The following is a 26,435-nucleotide window of genomic DNA, read 5'->3' as shown; positions in this document are numbered from 1 at the left end:
TTTTTCAGAATCCAGTCTAAACAAAATCATTTTCTGTTTTATTACACTAGGGAAAGGTTTTTATTTATGCATGTTTATTACATGTAGATAAGCTCGCCCAAGCAAATTAGTTTAAGGGTAAAGCACAACCTTTTTGTTTCCAAACTATCTGCCGATGATGGAGTTGTGCGTTGTGGTAGTTATGGTGTGACACAGCATCTACGTGTGCCGGCTCCACATTAAACACACGTTCTCTTGTCAGCCCTCTAACCATCTTTCTGACAGACGGGTAGAGGTGTCAACGGCGCTCATTGTCTTTTATCCATGACAGAGAAAAAGTAGAACAGAGGGAAGCAGTGCTAACTGTGACAGAGCGACTAGCACGGCACGATTAACTAACTTTTTAGAAACCATCATCAACTCTGAAAAGACAGTAAAACACAGACAGCACCATTTGTACAAATACGTTTTCTTAAAGTGACCGTGAGGGACTTTTAACTGGTCATGAAACCGTCTCAATTTCATTTGAATGCCTCTATATGATCTACATAAGTAAATGAGACCTTTAGCTGGTCAGACTTTTCACACGATACCAGTGGAAGAGAGAAGTGAACCGGGCTCTGCTCTGCTCCCTCTTATTGTACTTCAACAGGCACAACAAACCTTTCATAAAAACCCAGCCTTTACAGCAGCCACATTTATCAGGCCCCAAATACTCCCAAGGTCTCTGCTGATGTGATTTCTCCCCTCCCTCTCTTTCCTTCAGTCACCTTTCCTTCACTCATTTCCAGTTCCTCCTCCCTCTCTGTTACAGTAGCTTGTGTTTCTGCCTTCAGTACAACTGTCTTTTCACGTGTATCCATCTGAAGGTTGTGTCGTTTTGAATGCGGGTCAGACACATTTGGGTGAAAGGAAAACCATCTACACTCTACAAAAGCTATAAATTTTTGGCAAAGATGAAAACTGAAATCCCTCTCCTGAAAAACAAAATGAGCAGATTGACTTTTCCCTCTAGCGATGAATGTTGGTGGGGGCGCGTATAAATGCCGCACCACAGGCTCTGAATAGTTAGCTCAGTCTGCCCTGCTGACCCCGAACAGTTTTTTTTTTTTTTTTTCACAGTTTTTCTCTCTTTCCGTCTGAATCCCCTGCTACATTTCAAACTTGCCTCGCAGCTACAGAAGTGTGACTACACTGGCCGCCCCGCTGTGAGAAACATAACCACCAAGGCAGAAGTCTCCATCTAAATTTCCCTGCTTTAATGTGGGAACAAAAAAGCGCGAGGCAAAAGAATGTCAACCTCGACCTTATCTTACCAATTTCTATCAAGCCTCCTCTGTGGAAAAAGATCCATTTCTTTGTGTTCTTGAGATAAAAGTGTCCCATTTGCTTACAAATAATAAAGTTATTATCTGCGTCTCTAAGAATAGCTGCAATTATCATGGACTAGGAACCTTGAAAAGACTTCAAGACACATGCCTCTAGCGTCTGGGTTTGTCACATTTTTGTTTCCAAAATCTCTAATTAACAGCATTTACTGAGCTCTTATGCAGCAAACACATCTTTTTATAAAATAATATACTGATGCAAATTAACTCCAAAATAGGTTCTGTATGTTTTCTGCTGGCATGTTATTTCAGTAAATCCTGCTGGAAATAAATGAGAAAGGGGAGCGAATTTTGGGCCATATCATCCTGTATGCAGCAGGCATTTTGAAAAAAACATTTAAATGAAATATATGTGACTGCGGCAAAGCCAACTGACACGATCAATCTTTTCCCGTGCGAGCTTTCATACACACAGCCTGGGTAATTTACCGTGTGCCGACAGGTCCGCATGCCCATCTTTACCCTTTCAAAACTGACAGATCAATCGACACATTTCCTGTGTCACAAGTCTACTTTGATGCAGGTGTCAGAGAATGTCAGAGGGGATAATCATAACCACATGTGGTGTATATAATATATTGGTGACTGTTTGTTTGACATGCCTTTCGCTCCGTGTGGAGTCCAGCCACTCGGATGTTGGACAGACATTTCCTTCCACTTCTTCCTCCACCTGCTGTGTTTTGGACCCTGAAATGTTTTGTGATACCTAAACTCCCCCTCCCCTCCTTCCCACCCTCCCTCCCTCCGATTCTCTTACAGTCCTGTCACCCTCATCAGCATGTGTCCGGAGCAGTATGAGTGAGTATCTACGCCACCAGCAACACCACCTCGTCTCCAGACCGGAATGCCTTTTAATGACACCTCCTTTGCTCCCTTCTCTCCTCACTCACCTCCCCCCCTATAAGTCCTCAATCCAACTAAGCCATGACTGCACTGCATGTTGCCTGCCTGCCTACTCGCCTGCCTGATCCACTGGTTGAACATGCAACCGAAAAACTCACCCACTTTCTCCTTGCCGTCACCTACTCTTCTCTAAAGCATCCAACTAGAATTCGGTTTCTCATCCCAGCAGCGGCTGTCAAAAAACATCCAACCGCTGCGTAGATCATCCCGCTCTCCCATTTCTCTCTCTAGGACCATCAGATTGGTTTTCTAGGTGATGTTGTGAAGGCCCATTAGGTTGTGTGTGTGTGTGTGTGTGTGTGTGTGTGTGTGTGTGTGTGTGTGTGTGTGTGTGTGTGTGTGTGTGTGTGTGTGTGTGTGTGTGTGTGTGTGTGTGTGTGTGTGTGTGTGTGTGTGCGCGTGCGAGCGTGTGCATGTCCCTGTGAATTTCTGTGTGTTAATGAGGTTGTGTGAGCATGCAGAATCTCATTCATCTCCATCACCCCATTCATTTCCAGGCTGTCCCAGTCACCTCAGCTCTCTCATGATGACACCCACTCCCGGATAGAGCAGTATGCCAGCAGGTACGCATTGCATTCCCCAATCATCATCTCATCATCTCCGATGCCACAACCCACACACATACACGACCTGCTAACTGCATTTAAATGTAGCACATTTAAAAAGCTTCATTATAGAATGAGAAATGTACTTTTAAAGGGAAGTGATGAAAAATGACATTTAAAATAGCATATACTATATTATGCATTGGAAAGAGGGTAAAAAATACAAAAGGAAATCAAATGAAAACCCAAAACCTCATAGATGCACATGTAGTACAATGGTTTAAGGAAACATTTAAAGAATTGTTGTTTTCCTTTGACTGTAAATCATACAAATCCAAATTGTGTTGGATGTCTTTATTAGTTGCCCTTGAGCTTCTTGAGGAGATGTTTGCTATTTATTCTCATTACACTATGAAACGAGGGTCAAGCTTTAGATCAGAATCACAAACAAAGCACGTTCTATCTATCTATACATTCCAGTATTCATCAAAGAATCCTTTTGGGGAATATAAACTGGCTTTATTGCCGGGACATTACTGAGACAGTAAGAAGGAGAAAGCAAGTTTACCACAAAAAATAAGAATTTTGAAATCTCTGTCACCAGCAATTATAGCAAAAAAATATATTCTCCAGTTTCCCCTCTGACAGCACCAGAACAACTGAACAATATTTCTATTTCTGTCATGGCCAGGAATCTGTACAAATGAATGCTCCACAAATGTTTAAGTGTACCTCTGAATATGGGATCGTTAATGTCAGCCTGAACCTTTTAATGCGTCCACAGTGAAAATCACTGCATCTCTAGATATTATATAAACCTTGAGTGCAGTGGGAATATGCTGTTTTCAGCCGCCTCCTTCAAATGATCCCACTGTGTACATGCCATTCATGTACACAGTGTGTGATCTGCAGTTAATCATCACCAACATCACCAAACTGGTGTCCTGCTGCACTGAGATGGAAAATCTGTCATGTTTGATATTAAGATAAGTGATCGTTAAGACCCCAAAGTATCACAAATCCCATCTTTCCCCTTGAACGCATCTCTAATCTGTCCAAAACGTATCTTCTCTAAAGGGAACAAGGGTTACTTTTTTCAAAACAGAACCCGGCGTCCTTCCACAGAACGCTTTATCATGAAGGCTCTTCTGATGCAGCGCTGCTCTGTCTGGCCTGTAACCTTTCATTGGTCACACACCATTAACCTTCGCTCAGCGTTTTTCCGCCTGCATTGTTTTATCAGCGACGACACAGACATGAGCCTTGTGAATTACAATTTTAACTGAAATCTAGACGCTGACATTGTAGATTATAGCGTAGCTTATAGATTTGCACGGAGAAATGCACACAGTGATGAGGTTTCACCAGTGGTATAATAACTTTAGATATCTCCCTCCATGTATATTCTACCACAGTTCAATTTCATCCTCAAGTTTAGTGTGTGGATCGTGTTCTTCATCTGCTGGACAAACCCTGCTGCCTCCTCGTTACATTCAGTAAATAGAAATACAAGCTTAGATCTGAGGAACCGGCCTCATTAGCATGGCAGCTTTGTCTGAATATATGACCAGCAAAAAACAGTTCCCCCATGTGCCCACACACACACACACACACTCACAAAAGATATGATTGTGCACACACATACTAGACCACAAAGACGTATTTGGTCATTCGTCATCGAGACTACATTCTTTTCTATTTTTATTGGTGTGCTACTGTGGTGTTGAGATCCTCATTTGTTGACATCGCTGCTCTGCATTTTGATGAGATGATGACGGCGTTGAAATGTCTCAGTTTTAACGGGTAATTTAAGTGTCAGCCACTGATGAGGGTTTCTTTTCCTCAGGTTGGCCCAGATGGAGCGCTCCAACGGCTCTCTGCCCACAGACAGCAGCTCAGCCACGGGGAGCATGTAAGCCACCACTGATCATTTCTACACTTTGTATTTGTTTCTATGTTTCCTTCAATTATTGTTTCACAGATTTCCTTCTGAATGCTGCTCACATATCATACATTTTCATCATGTTCATATACACGGTACATATGCACCGTATCAGAAAATCTTCCTCCAGATGATTAATGCATTCCAGCCAACAACAACATAATTTGATGGAGGAGTCAAGTAAACTCTAAGACATCTTCCTGTGCACTGTTTACCCATCAGGGCAGCCCAAACTCTTGCCTTCCCCACTTTCAGTGTATTAAAACCAGCCAAAGAGATAAGAAAGTGTCTTCCCGCTTTGCTGAAAAACAATCAAGAGCGAGTGGGTGAGAAATGAGGATACTTTTGAGAGAGCAAAAGAAATGTGGATTGAGCGGGAAGAGACAATGGGATGTGGTTGAATTCAGCGGGGAAGGACGGGGCTTTAGTAGAACTGTAATGGATTAGAGTGCCAACAATGAGAAGTGAGAGTGATTGGTTTCAGGATCTCTGATCAGTTATCTTTGATCAGAGGAGATGAGGACATGGCAAAGAAGAAATCACAAAAAAAGGAGGGGAAAGCTGATGAGGTGCACAAGGTCTGAAGTTTCTGGTGTGTGTGTGTGTGTGTGTGTGTGTGTGAGAGTGTGTGTGTGTGTGTGTGTGTGTGTGTGTACGTGTGAAGACGTGTGTATGTCTTCTGCAAGCCATTCGAGTTGAAGGGCATATTTTTCCCTTTTCCTAAGTGAGATCCAAATCGGGGGAATGAGCTCTTGAGATTCAAACGCCCTTTGAGCTCATGGTCACACTTGTTCAAACTAAAACACACACACATGGGCTCACACTTTTCCCTCTGTTCTTGTCTTTGGGGGGAATGACTTTTCGTTTCTGATAGCCTGCTTTGATAAGACACTTGTAGATCACAAGATTTCCCAGATCATAGATCATTATCGTACTTTTGGAAATTAGCTGTGTGAAATTAATTTGTGCATGAAAATGTAACCGATACGAAGAGGGGTGCAGAAGATGTTGTTTTTTCTCTCAAGAATTCCAAGTAGCACAAAGCCAAAAGTGTTGTAAAGTCTGCACCTGGAGAGAGAAGCGATTCCCTGTGTGGCATGTAGGAAAGGAAAAACAAGTTTTGGGATTTTCAAATAGAACATTTCTAATAACAGGAGTACTACACATGGGAGGACGGTTGAAACCTTTGAGAATCTTGAGTGGAGATGAAATGAAGCATCAACAAGCTTCCTTCTTTCGTAGGTTGCGTCCCCTGCTGATGTGCCTGCATCACGTGGACCACTGCTCTCATGCTCTACCTTCCTCCAACCTTGCCGTGTAGAATAGCGCTTTTAGAAACACAAGTGTTCGATTGAAGACCCCCAAAAAGCTCTCTTTGCTTTTCAACTGATCAATACAACGACAGAGGAAGGAAAAGACACAATGTGTTGGTGAGCACGAGAAGGTGGATTTATTTTTCCTCTCCGAGCTTTCGTAATGCGGGACAAACGCATTATCCCCACTCCTCCTTTGTACTCTTATTTAAGAGAAGAAGCCATTATCTTTGCCAGCTCTGACACAACACTGACGCTCGGTGTGTAGAGCGCTAATGATGTGAGGGAGATGAGGGTTTGATGAAGGCTAATGGCTTTAACAGCAGAGGGGAGAAACACCCACCAGGGCACATTTAGAACATAATCATAGTTCTTCTGCTTTCACTCACTTTCACATCGGTGTCATTTCTGTAAGATTTGCATTCGGATTTACTGCAAAACAACAGCCACAATGTAACTGTGAAGATAAAAAAAGTGTGCAATGCACCAAGAAAAGGGAATTTAAATGCCAATCAGTAAAAATACCAGAACTAGTGCGTTTCTCCAGCACACGTCTTTGACAAGAATGGTTTTATACTTATCAGCATGTGGTGCAGTATAGCACCCGTGTGCGTACTGCATATGTCACATTATACACACAGAAAAAAACCCAATAATTTTTGATGTGATGCAAACACACGTTTGGTTATTATCATACATGACATTTATAACAATGCTCTCAATAAAAAAACACTTGGAGTCTAGGACACGATATACACTTTTATTTATTGCAACTTTTTGAACAGTGCCACTAATTAGGCAGCAAACAAATAAACAAAAGAAATTACATTCAATTAGTCTGCTGTTAGTATTTGTTGGTTGTGTCCAGGATAATTAACATTTTGGAATGAGTCCTGCACTTCATTTTAACAGAGACCTAAATAATGTTGAGATCTTCAGAATGACAATTGGTACTTGTTCAAATCATCATTATAGCGCACTTCATTTTCAATGAATAATAAAAAAAAGGCTAATTTACCATTCAAGCTATTTGCAAGTCGGCTGTGTTATAAACTTGCTCACTAAAATGTTACTGCGCTGCAATAAAATGTCCTTCACAGTAGTTGTGAATGAAGGATGAGCTGTCTTCAAAAGGCCAGAATCCGACTGTAGCTCTGTTTTTATACAGCAACATGTCCATCGAGTGCTACTTTTAAGGAAAAGGTAACTTGTAAAAATAGCATTATTGTGCTTTATAGATGCCACTAAAGTAAAACAGCCCACTCAGCCCTATCTCTTCTCAAAAGAGGAGGCTTTACATTGTGTTGTCAGACTCCTCGGCCATGAGTCCTTCCTCTTCCTTCTAAAGGCCTTTGGTTTGGAGTGGTTGATTGTCTTCCCTCTCTTTTTCTGAGATTTATTCTTTTCCGCCTACAGCTGATTTCACCCAAGCCTCTTTGTCTATTACACCGCTCCATCTGGTTGTTTGTGTGGAGGACACACACACACACACGCACATAAATGATCTCGGTGCTTGTAGAAGGTTCCTTTCTGGCAGTGTTTGAGCTTATGAAAACATGCATAGTGGAACATGGATGACTGCATTTGCCAATTACATGCATGTTTGGCTTTGGCTTGTATTTCCTGATTGCTCATAGCCTGCAAACACTGATTTGGACTCGCTGCCAGCTGTGCAGTGATATCAATAATTAGTATGTGTGTGTATGTGAGAAAGCTCTAGAGATAAAGTGTGTGTGTGTGTGTGTGTGTGTGTGTGTGTGTGTGTGTGTGTGCGAGCGCTAGTGGTTTCAGTGCTTGTATCGTTTTTGTCCTGTATTGCTTTCTTCTAAAAGGGAATCCTTAATTAGTTATGTTGCCCATTTTCTCTGACCTCCAGCCAAAGCACAATGTTGCCATCGATGCCTCGGGACGTCACGGAGGAACTAGACTCCCCACTTTGCTTTTTTGTTTGGTTATCTCTCGCTTTCCAGTCTTTCCCCCAGTGTTGTCCCCTTTTTTCTTGTCTTTTGATATTTTGCCCTTTTATTTCTGTCCCTCTCCCTTTCATTTCTCCAGCCCTATTCTTTTGAAACCTCCTTTCATCATGTCCCCGCCTTTCATCATTTTAGTTGTGGTCTACTCATGTTTTACCTTTGGGCCCAGGAAACCTTCAGATTGAACACTAAGCTCATAGGTAAACATTGAAATACTTTTCTTTTTTGAAGCCCTGCAACATAAATATTACACCTGGACTTTACTGTGATCAGTCCCCAAATGTGGAAGTCCCACAGGGAGGGAGATTTAAACATCTCACCAGAGGGGAGAACTGAAAGACTTGTCTTTATCTCTCATCATTTCTCTCTGAGCTCAGTCTTGGCAGTTGATTGTGCTATTCAGCTTGAGAGGAGCAGCTTGCTTTGTGATATTTCAGCAAGGCATCAGGCCCGGATACTATTGTTGTTGGATAGATACGACTGGTAAAGTACCCTAAGCCAAGCTCACCAAGCGCCACACTCATAGTCACAATACACAATGTAGCTAATATCCTCTGCATTCATCACTATTATTCTGTCCTTTCACTGCACTTCCTCTTTCTCCCAGTATTCCAGAGCAGGTGGTTTGTGAGCCAGCTCTGCTTCCCGTAGTGCCCATCTCCGCATGTAATGATCCCCTTCCTGCTATCCTCTGGGCTCCCGCTGCCTGCCATAATGTCCTGCTGCAGCTTCCTGTTGCCAGGGACCTGATTGCCAGGGACCTGACTAATTGGCCACTCAGTTTGTGCAGGACCCCGGTCCCCAGCAGACAATAATGCCACCATTGGTCAAGTTTCTCTACAAAGAACTAGGCCTTTCTTCATCATCCCTGTCTCCCTTGTTACAGCATACCCATATTTCAAATGTGTGTACGTGTGTGTTGGTTTATTGCTGCATGTTGCTGCAGAGTGTAATTTGACATTCTGTCAGCTTTCTCTATGTCATTCATCAGTAACCCAGCAGTCACAGCATGGCTTCACTCTCCCCGATAGTGAAATTAGTGAATAACTACGTATAATACTGTATGTGCATGCATACTATAAAAGTTAGATGTGTAATAAAAAGGCTGCATAGGAAAGAACGGTATCAAAAGAAGGCAAGGAAGACCTACTGGTTACATGAGATAAAGAAGCAGTGGAATAAAAATGAGTTCCCTGTATGGAAAGTTTAATTCATGTCTCTTTCATCATTTTAAAACTCATAAACTATATGAAAAGGTTGAACTCGACACAAATCCTGTTCCAGAAAGAATATAACTCTCTAAACGTATGCTTCAGATCACACGGGCAGCTTGGGCTGGTTGATGGACGGCTACTGGCTCTGCATATTGTTCCTTTTATGTGAAAAGAGGTGACAGCCTCATTCTGTGTACCTTTCATATCTGTCCGAAATAGTATAATTACTGTCATCTCTGAGAAAGAAAAAGCATCCGATACGTAAACTCTGGTATACATGCGGTGATAATAGCATTCTGAATATTTTCTGAATGCTCATTGATCGTCTCCTTTGGTGAAATTCAAGGGTGTCTTGTGTAAAAACCGGAGACATTTCAGTTTGCCAGCTTGCTCTCCGGAGCGTGTTTGATTAACTTACTCATTATAGCCAGGGATTATGCACTCACTTATGGTCTGGCCTCGATAAGAGTCTGTGAAGCAAGTTCATAGCGAGTCACTGCTTCTTCTAAAAGGTGCCAAGAGTTCCTGCCTGGATGTCACTGATTTGAGGTGTGACTTAAAGTATAGCACAGTTTTCAGCTCACAGAGGTCAATGCAGTGTTCTGTCATTGAAGCAGCTGACTTCACAACACGTTAAGCAAATAAGGAACAGCTCGCTGGTCATTACTATTAGGGATGTAAAGGAAGTTGCACCAACCTAAACTAAATGACCTGCCGTTTTCTTTAGGTAAACGGAAATACAGTATCTATTTCTTGAAGGATAAATCCCTTGTATTACAATCTGGATCTTTAGGCACCCGCTCCTATTGGTTTTAGTATCCTTGTGCTCCAAGTTAACTGCTATGATCTGGAAAGGCAGCGCAACCGGAGGAGGAAACGCAAGCAGTCAGGTGATCTGACCAGGATAGGCAAACAGTAACATGTCCTCCACGATTTTTACCGTAGTTACTGTAGTTTTGCACGCACACAGTTTTCTGTGCAATGATGGATCAGTCATTGGTCATCAGCTCACCATCACTTTCAGACTAAATCTTTTTGATCATCTGGTCAAACTGTTGGTTAGTTTATTGTCTGCACGCCTGTGTTTCTGTCATTGTTGGATTTTGGTCACAGCCGTCTTGTGCTATAGTGAGTAACATGTTGTCATAACCAACAGAAACAATGGCCAAAGCTGCAGAAATATCTCCAGTTGTAATACTTTATTTTCTATCTATAGTATAAATTATAAGTGTCAGATACATTCATTTTAATATTACATAACCGCAGGATGTTGACATCATAGAATGACAGCCTCAGCACTGCTGGATATTTAGAGATGCTGGAACCGTGAATAAAAATGGTAAAATAGAGTCGGCGGTAGACAGAAAGCCACACGTTGAGTTACCATGATGCATCTCAAATGTCTCAGCCAAACTCCATTTCGAGCTGTCAAACTGGCTCTGGAAATTAAAGTCACTCTAGCAATTGAAAGGATTATTAAATAATCGTCTGCCATCTTTTTTTTGTGCTTGTCATGTCATTGTCATGTCATGTTTTAGTCTTCAAGGCTCAGCTTATGTTTCAGGATGAAGGTGACAGCTGGGCTTTGGCCAGACCTGCCAGCCCCTTTCAGGTCACCGAGATAGCACATAAAGAGATTGACACGTACACACGCATACCGATACACAGCGGCAGCTATTTCTCCTTCTCTCCCTCTATATCTTTCCATCTGTCTGCCAGGCTTATTCTCTCCTCTGCTCCCTCCATCTCCACACAGCCCTCCCTTATTCCAGTGATCAGATAGTAGAGACTGACACATCTGTCTTCCGCCGTGGATCGCAGCGTGTACAGCGTAGCAGACCCACAAAAGCTGAAGATCTTACATATCATGGCAGCTAGCACAATCTTTGTTTAGATTAGGTTCTTTTGAAGCTGTCGTTTCTATTTGTATTGACAGTAAGATGTCTTTTTTTTCTCTTGAAAAAAGAGAATTAAACGCTGTAGACTAAAGGCAATTTTCCCCACCGATTTCCCCCAGCTGTAATCTTTAATCAGTTTACTGTTATAAATAGTAGACAGGCAGAAACTAGAAAAACAGACGTTTAATCCATATAATTATGGACTGTAAATAATCTGAAAGAAGTTTATCTTCTTAAAAAAAAATAGATTAGAATGCTAAGTAAATCGATTTCTATTGATCTGCTTGTTTTTTTTACGGTAGATTATTTGTAGCTCCTTACTAAACCTAATTAGCCGAAACCGGTATGAAGTGAAGGCGTTACAAATGTTCTTTCTGTTATGCAGTTTGTAGAGCATTACTGTGCTATATGGTCATTTCTAAGCATCCATTCCTAGTTATTTCCAAACATAATGATTTGCAATCAGAATTTCATCATAATTCTTTTAAAGTGCAAAAACATTTTCTTTTTTTCCAGTTGCACATCGTTGCTATAAAAAAAAAAAGTCCTCCCTCCCCGACTGAACAGGAGGTGAATTGAGCTGAGCAACAGGGACAAGGTGTCATGGCTCCTCGCTCATCACATAACTCTCATAACTCACCTCCGCAGGGACGACGAGCATGCCCTGATCCTGCAGTACTGTCAGACGCTGGGAGGGGAGGTCTCCCCCTGCAGTCAGCCCCAGAGTCCGGCCCAGATCCTGCAGGCCGTGGAGAGGGAGGAACGAGGCGAGCTGGAGCGCATCATAGCCCGTCTGGAGGAGGAGCAGAGGTAAGGCAATAGAAACAAGAATTCAGTGACAAAAGAGGTCGTTTAAGACCCAAAATATAGGGAAAATATCACGTATGCTTGGACAATCTTCCGAAAATGGGCAATGGTGTTCACTCGCAGCTTCTTGGTGTCATTTGAGTCCATGTGCTCGTCATTACGCTCCAGTGCACAACACATAAACATCCAGGCACTTCCCGTACCCCCAGTACGTCTCACACGCCAAGTCCCTCCCCGCTTTGATTAGTAAATGGAGATGGCTTGGAGACTGGAGACAGAGTCACTCTACGATCTATTGTTGCAGTGGTACTTTTTGCACAGCCAATGGCTCGACTGGAGTGATTTAACACTGATTACTCACAAACACAGGCACTCCGTGAGAGTGAGGAGGAGGAGGGAGAGAGCTTTACCGCCAGGCTCATGAATGCCAACTTAAGTAACGCACAGCAGCTTATGGTTCTGCACTGAGAGGGAGCGTGAGAGAGCGTGAGGCGGGACACAAGTGAGAGATTTGGTGGGGGGTCCTTTATGTTTGTCTATCTAATAGTATTTCACTGAGACAGCAGAAAGCAAAGGTAAACATGACTCTGGTATTTTTGCGTGGGGGGTTCAGAAAGGAGATTTTCAGTGATAATAATACTATTTTGTTTTATTTTTATTAGCACACAAGGGGGAAGCCGGCCAGGGCTAGTATTATTTGCAGCATGACAAAAAGGCACAGCATTATATGTAAATCATAGGAAAGATGTGTAATAATAACATGAAAGGCCCGCTCTCAGGAATGTAACTCCTCTGATCTATTTATACAAGGCTCCCAGGAATACAACACAAGTCTTACTACGAAACAAGCTCGTAAAATATTCGAAGATGGACCCTTAAAAAGCATAATGAAATAATATAGAAGATAAAAATGTACGTGTTACTGTATATACAAGCATACTGTGCATGCACATAGGAATTCTTGTTTATTTATACTTTATATAGTACATTTATTCAAATACATACAGTTGAGTGACAGAAGCATTAGCATGAACATACTGTAAAGTAGACGCATACATGTACATACCGACACCTATGTTCATATTCATCAAGTAATGCGCTAAAACATCTATACGTCTACAGACTTAACTTTGCACTGGAGGAAAACGATGTCCTTCCCCTTTGCACTGAGGACTGTATGTGGGGAGAAAGATGTTCTTTTTAGGACCACAATGGAAATAAGCTCTTGGACTTTATTGAATTTTATCCTTTTGGCAAATATTGTGCAAAGATATGATGCCTCCTGGTGAGGCGGTGCGTATATGATTTATTTATATACGTCATTTTTTTTTAATATACTGTCAAATAAAAAGAAGGGCTTTTGGGCCTCTGCTAGTCAACAGAAGAGGAATAAATAAATTCTTCCAAAGGTTTTTCCAAAGTCAAATATAGAATGCAGGACTTTTACTTGTAATGCTGTATTTTTGCATTGTTGTATTGCTGCTTTTCCTTGCAGTGGGTAGATAATCTGAATACTTCTTTGACCTTTGGGTGTGACAGATTTGAGTCGTGTTTCCAACCCTTCTTTCCCAGGAGCCTGCAGAAAGAGTACGAGCAGCTGAAGGAGCAGCACGGCCAGCGAGGGGCCCCTGCTGGAAGCCCCTGGGATTCGGAGGGTTCTTTTGCCCATCCCGATGAGGCTGATCTTCTGGCAGAGGCCAAGCTGCTACGACAACACAAGGGCCGGCTGGAGGGCCGCATGCACATCCTGGAGGAACACAACAAACAGCTGGAGTCCCAGCTCCACCGCCTTCGACAGCTACTGCACCAGGTGACAGAACACTTGCACAGATCTGTTGGGCAGTTTTCTCCCAAGAAGCCACAGGTTTATGGCTGAGAGAAGACGGAGGTAGATAGTCATAGACTCATACATCACAAAGATACTGAGTCCTCAGGTTAGGGTTATTTCTTGCCGTTGTGGACTTTTCCCTGACAACTGCAAAGTGGACTTGTTTGAAATGGATTCGAACTGCAGCTGTGAAGAGGCCTTTTGCAGAAAGAATGGTTGTTGTTTTTGGTGCTTAGCAGACAGAAAACAACTTAAACTGTTTACTAATGGATAGGGACTTCAAACCTGAAGTAGCTTAATCACAATTACGTGATATAAAAGCGAGTTAGTTGCATTTGTCAGCTCTAGGTATGCTTTTAGTATTCTAGCTGGGGATTTGGTACTAATTTTGGTGATGTTCTTTAAGTAAATTAAATCATTATATGTTTTCCTCATGAAGTTGTGTTTTCCTTAATTGCATTAGGCCAATTGTTGGGGAGCAGTAATCACAATTCACAGACTCACTCACACACACACGCTGATACAAAATGCCTTTAATGAATTAAAGGATTCTTTCAGAGTAATTTGAATAAATCATCAACATAAATATGAACTTCTGCCCCCAGTAGCCCCCACATAGATGTCCACACATATTTGCATGTAAACGTGCTAACCCATTCAATTTTTAGTTGTCGTTTTTGTGCCTGTGAATACGAAAACCCGTTCATCAATGCTCAGATTAGATCCTAATCATATGATTTCCATTCCACCCAGGAGTCCAGCATTTGTCTATAGTCCTTCTATCAATAACGTCCAGATTTGTTCGTGCCCGGCCTAATTGCTCACAGAGGTTGGATTGTTTGTGCAAAGTGAGAAATGCACAATCCTCAAGCCAAACAAACAAATCAGATTGAACAATATTGGCTCTCTGGTAGCTGTGGAGGCACAGTAATAACTCACAACAAATATGGCCTGAGGAAGGCAGCTGACGTGACTCGGCAGATTTTTAATGGATGAAGATTAACAGTTTGACAGAAATAAGATGCACCCATCCTTCGCCATATTGGAGACTTCCCTCCATTTCAAACTTTAGATGTGTTGTAGAAATACTCCTTCATTAAGAGTGTAAAGTCTTGTATAGCAAAGTACTCATTAAGCAGTATAATGGCCCCTGCAGTTAACAGTCACATTCTGTCCATCCGGTACTTTAAAAAAAAAAAAATGTCCTTTACCAATGTCATCACCTCCTGTGTGCCTTTGTTGTATTCACGGAGTAAAGTGATTCTTCTGCTGATTGCAATGGAAAAAAATGCAAACATTAATGGCACAGACAACTACCTGCGTTCACTTAAACACCCCCACACTAAATAACAACGTCTGTTTCCTGACATTTAAGTCCCAGGAGTCCTGATGATATGTCAACATGTCTTTCCATCAACCCCAGCATTACTGCCAAGCCGCAGAATAATAAACCCAGCCAGCTTGATGGCACGCACTGAATTCCCACTCCTGAAGGCTGACCAAAGCCCCGACCTTAGCTATTCTCAGACGAGCCTCAAGACGGTGGCTGCGCTCGAGAGACGTTTCCAACATTTTAGCCTTTTACTAGCGCCAGGGGCACCAGGAGATGAAGGAGGAGAAGAAGAGGAGGGGTGACGAGGGAGGCGAGGGAGGCGACATTGATTTGCAGTAGAAAAGCTGAAGGGAGTGTCGGAGTCTGCCTTGAATGTCACCAGACATCAAGCTGTCTCTTCTGTGCATCAAAGCAACGGAGCGTGTTCGCACCAATTGATCAACTGTCCACAGTACTTCAGTGACACAATCCTAATATCTAATTGATAGATCGAGATACTGTTTTCTAATGTTTTTCAGAGGAGCTGGGCTTTTTTTTTACTGTCATTGTGATATATTTTCATTGGTTTGACAAATTGCTTTCATCAGACTTTCACCATCACCCATGACTTGAAGCTTAATTTGTATCGTAAAGAATGAAAGTCCTCAGTGTAGCTCCGTGTGCAGGCCTAAATTCTGCCCTTTGGCTGAAGTGGTCTTTTCATTGATTCTCAGGGCATCTTGGGGCACAGCAGGTATTTCATAGTCATAGTGAATAGTAATAGAAACCAATAGAACGGTGAGGAAATCTGTCACAGACGAGGCCCTGACCACTGTCTGCTACGGCAGCACCTGTGGCGGCTGCATTAATGTCCGTCACATCAGCCTCTGTTGAGATGGATTTCCAAATGTGTTGGACAGGAAACCTGTGGATGTGCGAGACATGTCTTCTCCCTCAGTGAGGAAACTCATATTATTGCTATAGATGTGGACACGGCATGTATGGATATGGACAGAGGAATATCTTTTCGATCTTGTGGCTGGTTGGTCATGACTTCAATTTAAATCGTGAATGTTAGCAGTCTAGGAACCTCTATTGCTCCACTCAATAAAATAACTCTGCATAAGACAAATAGCTCGAAGGATTCTATTCAAATGTCCTTCGGGGTCCTATGATGTGATTGATACTGTAGCATACTGAACTAGTCGGGGAAATGGCAGAGACATGTTTATGAGACAGCCTCATTGTGCCGCCCTCTGGTATTCCCTCGTCTCCGCCTGGCGCTGTGAAGCACAGCTAATTTTGAAGTTGTCAAGCGGAATAATTACGTTACAATAATGGCGTTTTCTTTTTCTGCTGTCTTTCCTCTGTCTCTCTCAGCCGGAGATGGACTCGAGGGTAAATGGAGTGTCCTCTCCAACTGTGCAAGATGGAGGGCCACTTACTGAGAACTCAGGTGAGACACTCAAGCTCGAAAGAGACTTGTATACTCCGACACAAACACACTCCCATTGATCTTGATATAGGAAGATATGGAGTTCAATAACAGGATGTAGCAGCAGCTTTTAGCAGGTACACTGGTTCTCTGCAAATGGAAATGTGTTGCTCAGTATGTTATGGAACCATTTTGAAGAGTGTCTGTGGTAACTGAACCCTGTGTGTGTGTGTGTGTGTGTGTGTGTGTGTGTGTGTGTGTGTGTGTGTGTGTGTGTGTGTGTGTGTGTGTGTGTGTGTGTGTGTGTGTGTGTGTGTGTGTGTGTGTGTGTGTGTGTGTGTGTGTGTGTTCAGATGAGTTGCTGGATTCCCACCACAGCAGCTCTGACCTGGCAGATGTAATGGAGCAGATTAACAACTCCTTCCCTGCATGCAGTCGTAAGTTTCGTCCTTCTCCTCCTCTCCCCCGCCGTGTCTTCTCAGCCTCTGTAGGCAGATTTGTGTTTTTGCCACAAGGACGCTGGTCAGCAGAAAAGTAGTGCACGTCACTCCGTTTAACTGTTCATACTTCGTACCCTGCAGGGGAAAATATTGTGTAGCGAACCAGATATGGGAATGACGCAGATTTTTACCCATCTTATACAGCAATACATTTTTTCCTCTCTATATTTGTCTTTAAAAAGTCAGAAATAGTAGGAAACTATTTTTCGCCATCGCAATTACCTAAACTCCAACATGACACCTTGAAATCACTTGTTTATCTCTACCAACAGTCCAAAACCCAAAGATATTCAGTTAACTGATGTATATGACATAATATAGCAGCAAATCCTCATTAAAAAGCTGGAAGTAAAGAATGTTTTGCATTTTTGCGTGAAACAAAACTGAGATGATTGATCAAAATAGTTGCTAACCCTCATTTTAGGGCTTTGCAATATGGAGAAAATCAAATATCAAGATATTATTTACCAAATACCTCAATATTGATATTGCGATGATATTGTAGAGTTGACTATTGGTGGTTTTTGAGTAGCGTAAATAATACATCTACACATGACATGCCTTTACAGTAATGTAGCCAACAAACCAGGATGAGACAACACTTATTATCAGATCCAAAATCTAAATCGATATCTAGTCTCATATCCTGATATGATGCATATATTATCGTTATATTGACCAGCCCTACCTGATTTAATGGACTAAACAGTTCATCGAAAAAAGTGTCCGTTTTAAGCTTAAATCTTCTCTCCTGTTATGTGACATCTTCTATGAGTTGTTGCAGCAATAAATTAAATAGAAACAGGAAATTGAGGCCGGGGAGAAACGGTGGTTCCGTCCTGAGGCAATCAATATAATCTACAATTTCATTTTGAGTCATCGTCCACCTTCTAATTGTCTCCTTTACTTCCTCTCACTGCTTTTGTTGATCCTTTTGTCTTCTCTGTCCTCTTTCACCACCTCACATAGTGCTGCATTTTTTTTTTTTTTTTACCTCATACTGTCATTGGACTTTGTTGATGGTGTGTGTGTGTGTGCTGTGGGTTGTAAATAGTAGCAGCTGGAGCTATGTCTTGTCCTGTATTTCATTGGAGTGTGGTACATAGAGTGTGCTTTTCCTATAACTATTATCAAGGTTTCTGCAGTGCATGCTGGTTCCTCTTCATTGTGACTTGTTTTGATTCTGATGAAGTGCTTTCTCAAACACATCGATTTTAAATACAGCCTCAAGGTTATGGTCGGGAAAAACCTTTGACCCTCATTACTCTTTATAGCAGAATTTGAAGGAATATCCACCTCTGGGAATATTCATCAAATAGAGAAATAAACGAAAAAGGTTTGAATAGCGAGTTAGAGCTCACTGACTTTAAATTGCATTCAAATTTTACAATCAAAGCTCCAATGAGAGCTTTAGTTAAAAAATCCATTCTAATCTGGCAGAGTAGACGCTCCGGCGTTGTAAGCATTTGGTTGCTGAACAGCTCCGAGGCAGCACAGAGCTGAGTGTGTGCATGAATATGTGGCAGGCTGATCATTTAAACGGAGATGAACTGGGGAATTCAAGTGTTAAACCGCTCTATTGTCTCTTTGCTTTGTCTTCCACAGCTTCGAGCCTCTCCTCGAGACCACAGGTAAGACGGGGTTCTTCCACAATAGTTCTCTAAATCAGTCTGCATATGCAGCTTGTGTGGAAGGTACTTTCCGCTTTTCTGTGTGTGTTTTCACGGGTTTGAGTAATTGGCAAAGGTGAGAGAACTTTGAGCAGCGCTACATTTTAGAGGTAATTACAGCTGCTGTCACAAAAGCAGTCCGCCTCCATGTAGCCTTCACCTGCCTCAGCCATCCACATTTGGTGGCCTGTGAGAAAGAAACAACTAATGGATCTCTCTGGAGTGCCATTAGCTGCTCCTCTCGTTCCCCCAGTCGGAGACCAAGGTGCATTTTGGGACGGAGGTGTTGTGAAAGCCCTTGCCACTGACCCCTTCAGGCTGCAATTTTTTACCCGCTCTGGTGCTTCTCCCCTCCCACCATTCTTTACTTTCTCTCACTGCTCAGCTTGTTTCTTCACACACAGCTAATACCATTCAATGTCCTTATTTGCTATTGATCCGTTAGTGGTGGCTGTAGACGGACAGCGGACACATACTTTCCCTTTTATTTCTACTTCCTCTTTGTTAACCATTACTCTTTAGCTTTTCAGCATTTTTCACCTCTAAATTGAAGTTAAGTCAAGTTCAACATGACTCTTGTCAAGCCCACAATACACACTTTGTACTCAGTACACTTAGGAGATGAAGTGAACCAAACGTCTAACATCTCCTCAGTCTCTTACTGGTATTTAGTTGAATCATCCTTTCACTTTTTCCTTTTTTTCATTGTCCTTGGCAAATGCTTTCTATTGGTTTTCACACAAAGGCATGGGTGAATAGGTTTGAGTGCCTAATTCCACTTCTGAGAAGACAGCTATGTTTTGTAAAATCTCCCCTGCATCATCCCCGCCCACCTCCTCCCTTTCCTCCACACCGAGCTCCCTAATGGACTGCAACTGGCATGAGGGACCGCAGTCCATTTACCAGCTTTCAAATCCGATTACTTTGTTCGGACATCTGATATTTCCACCCCGAGATGTCTTGATCAGAAACAATGAGGCGGGTTTACCTCCTTCACTTGGGCTATGAATAAAAAAAAGACAGGAGTACTAACGAACCCTACAGGCGTGCACCGTGTGCACCGTTTTTTTTAATACCTCACTTTTGTTGGGTAATCCGACTCGAGGATTTTACGTTTGTGTTCTCTGTTTTGCAGGTATTGTGAGCACAGTCACCACAGAGGATGCCGCGTGCGTGTTTGTGCATGCACACATGTGAGTGCATGTGCACAGTAAGTGTCGGAGGAGACAGAACCATTCCCAAACAAACAATCCCCCCCCCCCCCCCCCCGATCCCAAAGACGCACAGGACCAGACAACTTAACTACTTTTACCACCTTGTCTTGTACTATGCAAACTGTACATTTTATGAACTGTAGATTGTACCTGAACTTGGTTCAACATTTGTCAGTGATTTGTTTAGATATGCAGATGAGTATATGGACACGGGGCTTTGTATAGTAAAAAAAATGTGCTTTTGTTTTTGTTTTTCCAGAGGGTTGTTTGAGATTTGTACTTCGTTCTTGTTAAGTTCTGCCCTCACTGGGGATCAAACTGTTACATATGTTGTCATTCCACTGCTTCATACCCTCCAGTCCCCCACTTGCAATTTTTTTTGTCAAAGGAAGTAGCCACAGGTTTCCATGTTTGGGAGCACGCACAGTTCCTGAGTAATAACATCTAGTGGCCGAAAGGATTATCGTTTTGAAGACCATCACTTTTCAAGCCTGTGTTTTGTTTTGAAAATCTATCTTGTAGCATGCTCGATGTCAAGTTCCCCTTTAAAGCATTGATATGGCGGCAGACTTTGTGTCCACTGCGATTTGTTGATATAAACTTTACCCCTTCTGTGCCTATACAGTTTGTCATTCCACGTGTGGAAGACAGAGATAAGAGTTGATAAATGAAAGTGGGTTTGTGTACAAAGAGTGAAGTTTTGGAGAATAAAGGTTTTAATCTAAAGTTGTTCTGAATTTGGGTTTGTAAGAGGCCCGCCGTCATGTAGAATAGCTTTTTTTGTTTTTTTTAAAGATATATGTTCAGAAATCAGAGGAAAGCCATGATTGCCTTGCTACCTCAGACTCATAGACACAGTTTTGTTTTTGTGGTTTGTTGTGATCATTTACAGAACAAGAACAACCTGGTTTAGCTTTCTAAGCTTTAGCTTACTGTATTGGTGTACACTGCAACGAGGAGATGCCAAGTAAAAAGAAAAAGAAAATCTATTACTGTACCACAATGGGTCTGTGGCCTGATGAAGCTAGCCGTGCGTTATGACGAGTATTACTTTATCTGATGTTGGTTTTTCCACTGGCCTACTAGCACTGGTCCCTCACTGCGTTGTGTTGTTGTGCTATATGCTATCCTGTAAAACTTGTGAGACTGAACAACACTACTATAACCTCCTCTGACTGTAGACTAATGATGATGATGATTTTAATGATTCCAATCATGATGGACAGTACCACAGCAGAACTGTGTCGCTTCTCCTGAGGTATGTAAAATAGATTGACCACACTACGTGTAATATGGCTACGTTTTATTCTAAATAAATTTTTTTATAACAAGTGTGTCTCCCCTCTGCATTGCTTTACTTAATGTAATTGTTAGGCCTGTAATAGTAGATTGAGGCTGTAAATATTCAAAGTTAATAAATCCCTTAACTTTCATAAACACTGATCAGAAATTCAATTCCACTACTTGAAGTGTTTTCATATGCAGCACTTGCCTTGAATTTAAAACCATCTATTGAGAAATTCAGGCCTCATTACTGCCAACGCTTCAGTATCATCCAGCCAGGACCGTAGCGTTACTATTTATCAAAGGAATTGATCATGCAGTGAGAGGTTGTGTCATTATTACAAGTTTGCAGTTAACATGCTGAGCTGTTACTGAGAACTCCAGATGAATGATGAAAGGTAATTAGCCTTTACTGCCTTCAATTTTTTTTCCTCTCAATTGAGCAACATTACTCTCTTGTGGCTGCATGCATTGATTATTCTTGAAGGTTGCGCAATGTTGGATTAAAGACATTTAGCTTGGTTTACCTTGGCCGTGCTGTCACTTGTTGCTGGTTATAAATCAAATCTGACTGGACAAGTCATTTGAAGGTGTAAAATCAGCTCATTTAGCAATCTGTCAGACTTCAATATGTCCAGACAGGAAATTGCCTGCACTCTGGCTGCAGTTATTGGACCACAAATGGGTTGTTTCCTTCCTTTAACTGCATCGGCACGTCCTAGTTGTATAACCATGTCCTCTCCACTACAGTACTGAGGAAATATTGATGACTAACATATCAAGCCCTTGATTGTGTCCATATTGTTTTTTGTTGTGGCGCCTGTGCAAATTCAACACAAATAAAAGTAACTTTTCCATGCCAGGTTTTTTGTTAATGTCACTCCCTCTCATCAATGGTCCAGCCATAACACACTTCAATAATGCAAAGTGGAAGTGCACGCTAATTGGATCTGACTCATATCCTCCTCTGGGCTCCCTGGGGTGCCTTAATTAGTCTGCCACTCCCATTTCTGTGATGCACTGCAGGAATCGGCTTGTTTGTAAAGGCAAAGTAGATCAAGTAACAAACAAGCATACACAAGAGAGAGGTGGTACTTATTGCTCACTGGATCCCGTGATAGAAAGAAGTGCACTGGTATTGTTATTAATATTAATGTGACAATAAGTCTCTATGTGAAGGAGGATTTGGTTTAATTACTGTAACAATCTAATGTGCTCATATGAAACTTAGTCACTTTATCAGCCGTCTTTCCAAAGTATTTTAATCCTGCTCAGACAAAGCTCTCTGGGAATTAGTGCATTAAACTGTCGAGCTCCAGTGAGGTGCAGTCTGCTTGCTAGACTGAGCAAAGATTAGTATTCCGCAGTTCAACAAAAACACAATTCAATTAGTGGATGTTTTAATAATAATATAACAATTGTGAAAGTGAAATTCCATGGCATTCCAAACGGAGATCAAAGGTCAGCCCTGTTGCTGGTAGGAATGCATTGAGTCAGTGCTGCCCAATCACCAACCTGGTCGGTAATCAAGAATCCTAATACCACCTGGGATTTCATAATTGATTTACTCTACAGGAAAGTACTCTCTCAAAATTGGCTTGGATTAAATGCGTTTGTTGTTGCTGTACCCTTGACAAACAGTTATTTTCTGCCTAATAAGTTGCTAAAGAAAGTTTCCTTCCATCAGGAGAACTGGTATTTATAAATTGTTATGCTTTAGTAACTTGATTGTTTGGTTAGCTCAAATTACTAAATGACCCTCTGCAACCCTGGATCAGCCTGGAGGCACCTCGACTCCACAGCTGTAAGTTTTGTTCCGAAGAAAGTAGAAGTTGACAGATTTTAACAGTGATATAAATCTTGTTCAGGGGTTCCACGTGTGGTCCACTGTTGTTTAATTTAAACCTTTCTTTCTTTAGTATAGTATTTTGTTTTAACATGCTAAAGTGAGTTTAAAGATAAACTGAGGTCAGGTAAGTTAAAGCCCAGATTCTTTTGAAGCTGACACAAATAATTTCTTTTCCAGAAATGTTGATGTCGTATCCCATTATATATGCCATTATTTTTGTAATTGTTTTGTGGGAACCTATTTATTTAATTTGATAGATTTATTGATCGCTGAATATTGTATTAAACTCGGTAGTGCCCAGACCATGTTTGCTAAGGCAGCTGAGAAGCTTGTATGCATGTAACCTACTGAAGAAGCCCTGTGTCTGAAACTGCTCTGCTAATTTAGTTTTTACTTTATTGAGATTATTAAACCCAACAAGACAGCAAGACAGCAGTGGCTCTTGTTTCTCTCAACTCCACACTTGTTTAAGACCAGACCAACTACACATGCATGCACAAGTAAGTCACTATGCAAGTAACCTCTTGGGTGATAAAGTAAAAAAGGTTTAAGCTTAACAAAAACTTCTGATGCAATATATATATCTTCCCTATATTATCCGTCTATTTAACACCCTGAGTCATCAATGATATTCCCAGTTCCGCAGTGGCCTCCAGTGCCTCCTTTTTAGTAAAGGTGCCCTCTTTGCCAGTAAAACATTTACCCTGACCCTGTCTGTGCTCCACATGCAGAGTAAATACTACACTACAGGCTCTCTCGTATCCTGTGTATATGAGCCTCTCACAGGATAACCCACAATATCAAATCTATCTAATTCCCTTGTCCTTTTGTCCTTAAACTCCTCTGAGCATCACCATCTGTGATCTGCTTGTTCTCTTTTGTGGGGTAAAAACAGACTACGACGATTCCTCCGGGCTTTGGCCGTATGGCCTCAGCTGTCCACCGGCCGACCATCCAACCTATTTTTTTGGATGGCACAGTGCTGGATGGTTAGTTCCTTCCCCCTCCCTCAGCCCTTTTTCTCATTCATGCATCAACCCTGGCTGGCATGCAGATCCGTTCGACAGCTGTCCTCTTTGATCAGATGCTTGGCAGGCAGCGACAGAGCCAGTGGTATGGTGGGTGTCTTGGCGGGTAGCTGCCCCTGGCACAAGGCGAGGGGCACAGAGGACGGGGAACAGATGTTGAGGACGGGGAGGCAAGACCTGTCCGGGATACGGGATAGAGGCTGGACTTGAGAGGAGTCAGGGAAAGAGGAAGGGAGGAGTACAAGACAAGCAACCTAGGGGGGGGGGAGAAAACACTGATCAGGAGATTACTAGAGGTAGTTTCAGTTTTCATTATTGCTATTATGTTAGCAGTTGAATCTCTGTTATGCTTACACAGTGCTCCTCTATGTAAATGTTCCAGCTCACACTAACTTGAGATAAACCCGTATCCTAATGAACCTCCCGGCTTTAACAATTCCCTTGCCGTGCTTATCTGCTGAAGTTTATCGTCCTCAGTGCACTCCAGATCTCCAGAATATGCTGCGTGTGCATAGTGAGTTAGCGTTAGCACCATTTTAGCTCTCTCTTTGACAATTAATTTGAAGTATCTAACTGCACAGGACCTTCTCCTGGCAGGGCATCGACGTGGGGTTTAAATTTTGAATGCTTCAGGGAATATTCTGGGAATTTGTCCCATGTCAGCATTTTCTTCTGTGGGCTTTAAAGAAATGAAATGGAGAGCAAAACCTGATATTTTAAGTATACTTTCTTCAATCACTTTTATGTACTTCATTTAGAGCCAGCCTTAATAAGGCACAGTGCATTCAGCTTTCAATGTCTGACCTCTACTCTTAAACAGCCCTGCTTTAACTGGAAATTGCTTTTTTCAAATTTATATATTTTTCACTTTTACTCGTCTCTCACTACCCAGAAAAAATTGCGATAAACTGTATTATTGTCATTTTAAGAACATTTTATGCCAGACCAATGAACCTTTAATTCTTAAGAAAATTCAGATATTTGAAATGGAATATGAAAAAAATATGAAAATATCCTAAATACATAAAACACATTTAACCACACAACAAAAAACAATAAATAAAATTAACTCTCAAGCTCCGTTAATGGAAATGTGCAATGTGTGCACAATTCCTATAGTTTTATAATGTTAATGTTTGTTCTGGCATCCTGTTGGCTAAAATGTAGGCGACATTCTTATGTAAACCAACATGCATGTAAACACAACGGGTAATATCGATGTCAGCCTAAATGATTGAGGTCTTGTCCATGTATCGTACAATAAGTAGATAAATATTATTGTCACAGGCCTAGTTATCAGTTGCCTTGCTGGCTGCCTTATTATCTTATTTAAAGGTAGTCATTTGCCCCAATCCATATGCTAACATTATTCACCCCTCTTTAGACACGTATGGCTATTACAGATACACAAACACAGATCCTGGACACACGCACTTGTATTGTTGCATTACACCTATTTTACCTGCTTTTCTCTCCAAAGCAAAGATGACTGTACCAAGCTTTCTCAGACAGAATTCCCCACGGGCTCTTTCAGGATGCCTGGTCAGGGCCAAGGACTAATGAAGGGAGACAACCGAAATCGGTGCGTCTGAAATTAGAGCAGTGGGAGGTGTGTGGGGAATCAGTCAGTATCTTCCCAGTTTCATTACAGCATGGACCATTAGCTGCTGACAGGTCATTGACATTCCTGGTCACGATGTTTAGAGCCCTGCTGCCACAATGCCAGTATGAACCAATCATGCCACTTGTAAACACAGACGCTAATGCAATTTGATGGGCCTTTTCAATTGGCTGAAAGATTCATGGGAAATATGGAATGGATCTTTGATGTGTTGCATATAGGGAAAAATGAACAATAACCACAGTATTCACCATTTTGTGCCAAATTATTGCAGTTTGATTAGCATATTTCCTTGTATGTCGGAAAGCCGTCGGGTGCCAGGTGATTTTCCTCGCACCTTTGCTTTCATGACAAACCATCTGTCGGAAGATGGTCTAATGCTCATCACACCTCTGTGGCTGACAGGTTGTGGTTGATGCACCCCAACAGTTTGCCACAATTCTGCAGATTGTGAATAAGAAAACACTCTGAATTATTAAAAGATCGCTTTTGGCCATGCTACTCAGAGCCCAGTTGCCATCAGCATGTTGAGAGTAATATACTGAATGTTGTATCCACCAAGTGATAGGTTGAATTTTAAACGGGGCACTGAAGAGAAATAGGACATTTAGTCCATATTTTGAAATTAGAGAGGACGTTACAAAAAATCGTTCTGCAGGAACTGCTACGTGTATGTTAATGATTACGTGAATCACAGCCTAATTGAAAGGGTAACCTCTACTCTTTACTAAT

General features: G+C 41.8%; 1 protein-coding gene across 4 annotated transcripts in view; it reads left to right on the top strand.

Annotated features, from left to right (window-relative positions):
- The window catches only part of utrn (utrophin), a 159,402-nt gene extending 138,150 nt beyond the window's left edge, over positions 1 to 21,252 (top strand). For 3 of the 4 annotated variants that reach the window (XM_076083598.1, XM_076083599.1, XM_076083597.1), the window contains 9 exons: positions 2,127 to 2,165; positions 2,768 to 2,833; positions 4,662 to 4,727; positions 11,804 to 11,965; positions 13,535 to 13,772; positions 16,483 to 16,558; positions 16,891 to 16,974; positions 18,643 to 18,668; positions 19,843 to 21,252. In XM_076083598.1, coding sequence (XP_075939713.1) covers positions 2,127 to 2,165; positions 2,768 to 2,833; positions 4,662 to 4,727; positions 11,804 to 11,965; positions 13,535 to 13,772; positions 16,483 to 16,558; positions 16,891 to 16,974; positions 18,643 to 18,668; positions 19,843 to 19,851 — 766 coding nt within the window. In that variant the 3' untranslated portion in view covers positions 19,852 to 21,252. The remainder of the gene's footprint in view (positions 1 to 2,126; positions 2,166 to 2,767; positions 2,834 to 4,661; positions 4,728 to 11,803; positions 11,966 to 13,534; positions 13,773 to 16,482; positions 16,559 to 16,890; positions 16,975 to 18,642; positions 18,669 to 19,842) is intronic. The other variant, XM_076083600.1, reaches the window with a different exon arrangement.
- The last annotated feature ends 5,183 nt before the right edge of the window (positions 21,253 to 26,435 follow it).

The sequence above is a fragment of the Anarhichas minor genome, unplaced genomic scaffold (assembly GCF_050575085.1).
Source record: "Anarhichas minor isolate MPS153535 unplaced genomic scaffold, ASM5057508v1 ptg000136l, whole genome shotgun sequence".
Classification (NCBI taxonomy): Eukaryota; Metazoa; Chordata; class Actinopteri; order Perciformes; family Anarhichadidae; genus Anarhichas; species Anarhichas minor.
The sequence above is the reverse complement of the archived record's forward strand: the minus strand, read 5'-3'. Positions and strand labels throughout refer to the sequence as shown.